The following is a 6,951-nucleotide window of genomic DNA, read 5'->3' on the forward strand; positions in this document are numbered from 1 at the left end:
TTTTACGTCAACAAGGGAATTCGAATATTTTATTTAGATATTCGGAATTTTTCTTTACTTGTTCAAAATATTTTATGTTAGATATTTTATGTCAGCAAGAAAAATTCGAATATTTTATTTAGATGTTCATAACATTTTTATGTTTGTTCGAAAAAAAAGTTATGTTAAATATTTTTACAATTCTCAATTAAATATCAATAATCAGAGTTTTTCACTAGAATATTCATAATTTTATAAAACTTATGCAAAAAGATTCATGTTAATCATTTTTTTTATAAATCATCTTATTTTTTAAAAATAGTTTGGTGAATAATGTATCTCCTAATTATAAATTGTGATTACTAAAAATTCATGAATATAATATGTAATGAATAATAACAATTTTTCAATGAACAAATAACAATTTCTCAATGAATATTGGTGTTACAGAAGCAAACGAATACATCAATTGCAATATTGAACTAAATAAAGAAAAAAAAAATCGAGCCATTAAACTGCAGCAACAAAATCCCCTTTGTTGTTTGGTGTCCATGTTGAAGTGCAAGGAGCCAAACAAATGTCATTCTGGCTTGAATTTAGATATGATGAACAACTGCTTTTGCAACTCAAATATACTTCTTCATGACTTGACTCCCGGAATGCTGAAAGGTCAGTATAACTAGATGAGCTTCGAATGAAAACTAAAGATATATTGGAACGAAGAAAGGATATATGTATATTACTTTGAAGAAAAAAATAGCATTAATGTCAAAGAAATTAAAGTAGGGAATCACTAATCTCATTACTGTTTTACTACAAAAACTAATTGAATGCTGAACAAAATAAAATATGGTTTTGAATACGGAATACTAATTGATTTATCCATCACAAAAGAAAAAGCTTTACCAATTATGTTAACAAGTGATGTAATATTTCCTAATAACCACGCACCGAATTTGACATAACTTTCTGAAAAACACTTTGAATAGCATGCTATAATTTACTGAACACCACTTATCTAAAGCTGAACATAATACAAAAATTCATTGAACAAGAAATACGCAATTATTTATTCATTATAATTGAACAAACATTATCAGATTTGTGAACAATTATTTTAATTTCTTGAACAAGATGCATCAAACACGAAATTATTTGTTGTATTCAGGCGTGGTTTTTCACTAAGAGACTGCATTGGTGCATTCACATATATGGAGATAAAAGTAGGAAGGCACTGTATTCAATGAATAGCCCTAAAAATCGAAAACCACCATAAAACTTTACAGATCCTAAACAATATTGGTGAAAACATTACCTTTTCACAGCAATAAACTTCAAAACACTTGTTTGTATCTCCGGTATCTCCTGTAAAAGAATAAACTATATATCATTATAATTGAATAAGTTACATTATATTCTGAAAATAATACAAACCAAACAATCATTATTCATTTTAGAATGAACCAGTTACAGCAATTTCATAATAAGATATACTCAATCACCAAATATCATATGAACCGAACAATTATGATTGATTTATGAACAAAAGTAAAAATTTGATGAATATTGATTTCAAGATATTCAAAGCTAATAATTCTAACAAACTGAATCTTTAGATCGAAAATTATCAGTAAAAAAAAACACAAGGAAAATTTGTGTTTAACCATAAAAAACTTAAATATCCAGTAGAAGACCTTCAATTTCGTCAGATTCTTAGAAATTGAAGAAAAAATAATTGAATAATTGCCGATTTTCATACAAAAATAGAAGATTTCGTGTTTTTAAATTCCGAATGAAAAATGATATGTCGAGATTACAACTAAGACTTACATTTACACAGTAAGATCGACGTTCTTCAGCCCTGTGTGAAAATTTCGTGGTTCTTCGGTCTTCTACGATCACCGGATGGTCGTCCTTCAATCTTCTTCGAAAAAATCAAGAGTTGCTCTATTCGAATTTGGACAAGAATTTTTCGAAGAGAAACCCAAAAACCAGTTCTTCTTCAATCTTCTTGGATAAAGTACAGAAATTTCACGGCGATGGAATCTCTGAGCCCTAATCGATTGAGCTTCTTCCGAATAGGAAGTGGGGGAGTGATTTTCGGTTTCCTTCGAATCTTTCCAGATTTACCTTATGGGTAAATATCTCATTTACCCTTTCTTATTTTTTAATGGTTTTTTAGTAATGTTATTCGATTAAAATATTGGTGATATGAATTAATTGGAACCGCTAGATCCAGTTAATCACACGGTCAAGATTTATTCTCTATTCTATAATATAGGCTAATTCTCTATGGATCCCTACCTATATATATATATATCCAGGAAATTGAAAAAAAGTTACCGGAAGAGAGTTTGAAATCCATCATTCTTAAGAGAGTCAGTCGTCAGTTATACATTCACTCTTTTTAATTTGGGGGCTATGAAGTGTATATGATAAAATATTAAATTTTTAATTATTTATTATTATTATTTTAGATTAAGGGCTATAAAGAGTAAAATGAGGACTATGAATAGAATCACCCATACATTAGCTAGTTGAATAGAATCGCCCTGAGATCTAAATGCTTTGGCGAGCTAAATTTGGTATCTTTCTATTCTTTCTTTAACTTACTAAATATGGAAGGTGGATTTTGACAAGAAAATCAAAAGGTTTGGGGATATTGTGTGTCAAGCTGATAAAATTGGCTCGATCATATGGACTGGTCTAGCCTTCTAGGGCACTTAGGATTAGGGTTAGTCTAGTTAAAATTGGGTTAATTGTATAGTTAAGAAAATTAGTCTCTCTCTCTCTTTCATACTCCATTCGTCTTACAAAAATATAATTTTTTTTTCGTCATTTTAGGTTGTCTCACAAAAATATGAATATTTTTATTTTTGCACATTGCCCCACCATAATCCCTTTACTTTTTATCTCTATTTTTCACAAATGAAACCCTGGCCCTTTTTCCCTCACAATACACTTTTATCATTTTTTTTTTTAAAATTCGTGCCACTTACAAATATTCATGTTTTTGTGAGAGGAAGAGAGTAGATGGCAGCAGAACAATTCCACGAATCTTCCACGAATGAATTGAGTTGATTTGAGCAAATCACTATAACAAATCATAATAAAGCCTCCACGAATATCTACGAATCGCTATAGAAAAAGTGCTTGGTTGATTTGAGGTCTGCAATTCTACAAATTTCCTAATTAATCATTTGCAGAAGGATAAGGCTTCGCTGCTAGCAATATTGACAATCTAATGCGGCAGACCTTAGAAATCACGTGGCTCGATCAAACGTTTTCGTCGGAGGCCGACAAGATCACAGACCTCCAAATAGCGAATCGAGGAAGCTATTGAGGCTGAATTATGAAGCAGTGATGGTTGCTTGGGATAGCCAAGGTTCGCCATGGACAAATGGAGTCAGGCCCACTTCAACGTCGACGAATTCAGGATCGCCATGGTCAAAATTGAAAGAAAAAAATAACCTCAGTCTAATTTTAATAAAAAAAATAATAATACAAGTGATGGAGGAATTGATGTGGATTTAATTAAATATGAGAGGTTGCATGCTGTCAATTATTGTGAATGTGAGTTTGTGTTGTTAATATTCTTCACTTCACAACTGAAATCGCTACTATTTATTGTGATTTTGAATTTTAAATCTTAAAAATTCATAACTAGCACTATATCTAATTGTGAAATCAAGCTTTAAATTAAACTCTAATTCACAACTGAATTGCCAGTGTTGATTGTGAATTCGAGTTTTAAACCTCAAATTCACAACAAACATTATTGCTAGTTGTGAATTCAAGTTTTAAGTTTGAATTCACAACTAGAAATAGAGCTAGTCGTGAATTCGAGTTTTAAAGATTGAATTCACGATTAATACTATTTAGAATTGTGAATTTAAGCTTTAAAATACAAATTCATGACTAGCACTATTTCTAGTTGTGAATACAAAGCCTTAAAATTCGAATTCACAACCAGTTGTTCAATATGCATGTGGCTATGTCAAAAAGATTACATATTGAAGATGTTAAGGAAATTCAATATGCATGAATCAAAGTGTGTCACAGTGCCTCTAGCTGTTCATCTTCAACTCTCAGATAACCAGAAGCCGAAGAATGATGCAGAGAGACACCAAATGGAGAAAATACCTTACTCAAATCTGGTGGGAAGCTTGATGTACACAATGGTCTGCACTAGGCCAGACATTGCATAAGCTGTAAGTGTAATGAGTAGGTATATGGTGGATCCTGGAAGAGAGCATTGAGAAGCTCTCAAGAAGGTGCTGAGGTATCTAAAAGGCAGTGCAGACAGAGCTATATTGTTCCAGAGGAAGGAAGATATCAGTAAGCCTTTTCTGATGGGATATACTGACTCTGATTATGCTGCTAATTTAGATAACAGGAGATCTCAGTCTGGTTACATCTTCACACTATTCGGTTCAGCTGTTAGTTGGAAGTCCTCACTACAGTCTGTAGTTGCATTATCAACCACTGAAGCAGAGTACATGGCTGCAACTGAAGCTGTCAAGGAAGCCGTGTGGCTCAAAGGTTTAGTGCATGATTTTGGCATTGAGGAAAGCTCTGTAATTTTGAAGTGTGACAGTCATAGTGCTTGTATCTTATGAAACACCAAACGTTTCATGAGAGATCTAAGCATATTGATGTCAGAATGCATTTTATAAGAGATATAGTGGATCAAGGATGGGTGAAGATGGAGGAAATTGGGACAGAGGAGAATGCGCGCAGCTGATGCACTGACTAAAGCTTTGCCTACTGCTAAGTTTGAGCATTGCCTTGAGTTGGTGAATCTGCTGTTCTAAGGTCTAATACAGATTTAAGGTGTTTCGGAGGAAGGATTGGAGTTTGTTGTTGTTGTCGATTATTGGAGTTTGTTGTTTGTTGTTTATGATTTCATAAGCTCATAATCAAGTTTGTATACTCTGATGAAGAGTGGTTTACTCTGGCGGAGTTATCAGAGTCAGAGCTAACTCCAGAGCCAGAGTCAGAGTTGATTCACAGAGTACACATTCCAGAGTCAACTCACAGAGTTAACACTCCAGAGTCAGAGTTCAGATCCAGAGCTGTATAGTCTGGGCAGAGTCAGAGTAGCCAAGGCAGAGTTCACTCACAGAGTCAGAGTCAAAATTCTTTTGCAGATCTGAAAGTCAGAACATATTTGCATAACGGTTTTTTTGAAGTCTGTTTTGTTCGTTGTATTCTAAGTTTGCTATAAAACGAGCAATCGAGTGTCTCATACTCTAACACTTGTAACACTTTGTAAATTCGCAGTTTGTGAATCAATAACAGAAGCTCCATGTTCTTGGTCCCATGGATGTAGGGTTTCAACCCGAACCACGTAATTCCTTTGTGTTCATTGCAATTTCTCGTCGTTTTTCTTTACACCGTAGTCGTAGACTATGCTATGATTTTTTTTCCTCTTTCAATACTTATTTAATTAATTAATATTCAAGTAATTTCATAAATAATAAACACAAATTAAATTACAACAAGTGTAGCATAAGTCTAACATTCAGTAGTCATTACAATAATCTAGAATATTTTTCATTGTACTTTAAACATAATTCTAGCAATCAAATTACACAACTAAGCAAAAAATAAATAAATAACATCAATATTGTTCTTCAATAAGCACCAACTGAACTTTCAAGTGTATATGATATTTTTCCACTTTGCATCCAAACTAGCAACGATATACCTGCATAATTTAAATAGAAAAAAATAAAGAAAAAATGTATTACTTCACATAGCCAAAAAAATCTATAACTACACGCAACCAAAGATTAACTATGTTTTCTATACCCAATTTCTTTAATCTATAACTACATAGAAAACAAATACATAGAATCAATAACTCACCATATCATCTATAACCTAATATCAACAATAAGTAGAAAATATGTATTACACTGAGATAGTCGACCCCCAAATACTTATTAAACTTCATTTATTACAAATGGTCTGGTTAATTGAACATATGTAAGTCTAATTTGGAAAATTCATAAAGTAAGGTAGCAGTAACAGTGAGAAAGAGCAAATCAAAAAAGACAAGTGTAACTAGCTAAGCTTATAACGCGTGTGTGGCATCGATCGTGGTTTGGATTGAATTCCAAATTTTGCAACAAGGGTGAATTATTTTGTGATATTATCTCAACTGGCCGACATATTTGATATACATGTATTTATCATAGATACTACTACTCTTATCCATCCTAACTAATTAAATCAGATGATTGGCAAACTGAAATTCTGATTATTCTAAAGAGACATGTTAAGTATTAATTGAGCCTAGGTAGTGATTCTGATTAAGGATTGGATTTTATATATGATCGATTAACCAAAGTGACGTGGAATATACATTATTCTTTTGTTCAAACATTGCATTGCAACAAGAGCTTTATGCTATAGCACACTCAGAGAGCAAAAACTTGAAACTAGCAGCAACAGCCAACCCATTACATTAAGATTCCATCCTTACACAATCTAATATCACTCAGGAGTCTAGTTAAAAAAATGTTAGCTAGAAACTACGTCATTGCAAAATAATGAGTCTAAGATAAGAAGTTAATAACTCTAAAGAAACAAATAGAGCACCTTGCTGCATGTGAAGTGTAATGGTGATGAACATAAACAAAATTTCTTTCTCTACATGAAATAAATCTAACGATTTCAACATAAAGCACGAGCAAGAAATTAAGGAAGAATCTCTCATGTGAGCAGCTCAACACTAACAAACTAGGCGATATTACAGATACTTACAAAGCTGAACACGAAATTATTAGAAATCTAGAATTGAAATGATTATCACGAAGCAGTCGACTCCTCATCAATGCAGATTCATAATAAGAAAGTAAAGACCACAACTGATAGAGTAAAGGCGTGTGAAGATGAAGAAAGAAGAAAGAAAATAAAAATAGGATATATAAACTCCTCCTGCGAGGCCCTCATAGAAAAATATCT

General features: G+C 32.4%; 1 protein-coding gene and 1 long non-coding RNA gene across 2 annotated transcripts; one reads left to right on the top strand and one right to left on the bottom strand.

The window, feature by feature from the left end:
• Positions 1-352: 352 nt before the first annotated feature.
• LOC130985927 (uncharacterized) lies at positions 353-2,121 on the bottom strand. The gene is made up of 3 exons (XR_009089119.1): positions 1,810-2,121; positions 1,295-1,344; positions 353-641 (listed from the first exon to the last, which is right to left on the bottom strand). It is a non-coding gene; the product is annotated as an uncharacterized LOC130985927 (long non-coding RNA).
• A 1,895-nt stretch (positions 2,122-4,016) lies between these two features.
• Positions 4,017-5,062, top strand: LOC131025505 (secreted RxLR effector protein 161-like). Its single transcript, XM_057955300.1, has 4 exons — positions 4,017-4,160; positions 4,208-4,317; positions 4,376-4,556; positions 4,892-5,062. Exons 1-4 carry the CDS (start codon positions 4,017-4,019, stop codon positions 5,060-5,062), a joined length of 606 nt encoding a protein of 201 aa, XP_057811283.1.
• Positions 5,063-6,951: the final 1,889 nt, after the last annotated feature.

The sequence above is a fragment of the Salvia miltiorrhiza genome, chromosome 5 (genome assembly GCF_028751815.1).
Source record: "Salvia miltiorrhiza cultivar Shanhuang (shh) chromosome 5, IMPLAD_Smil_shh, whole genome shotgun sequence".
NCBI classification, from domain to species: Eukaryota; Viridiplantae; Streptophyta; class Magnoliopsida; order Lamiales; family Lamiaceae; genus Salvia; species Salvia miltiorrhiza.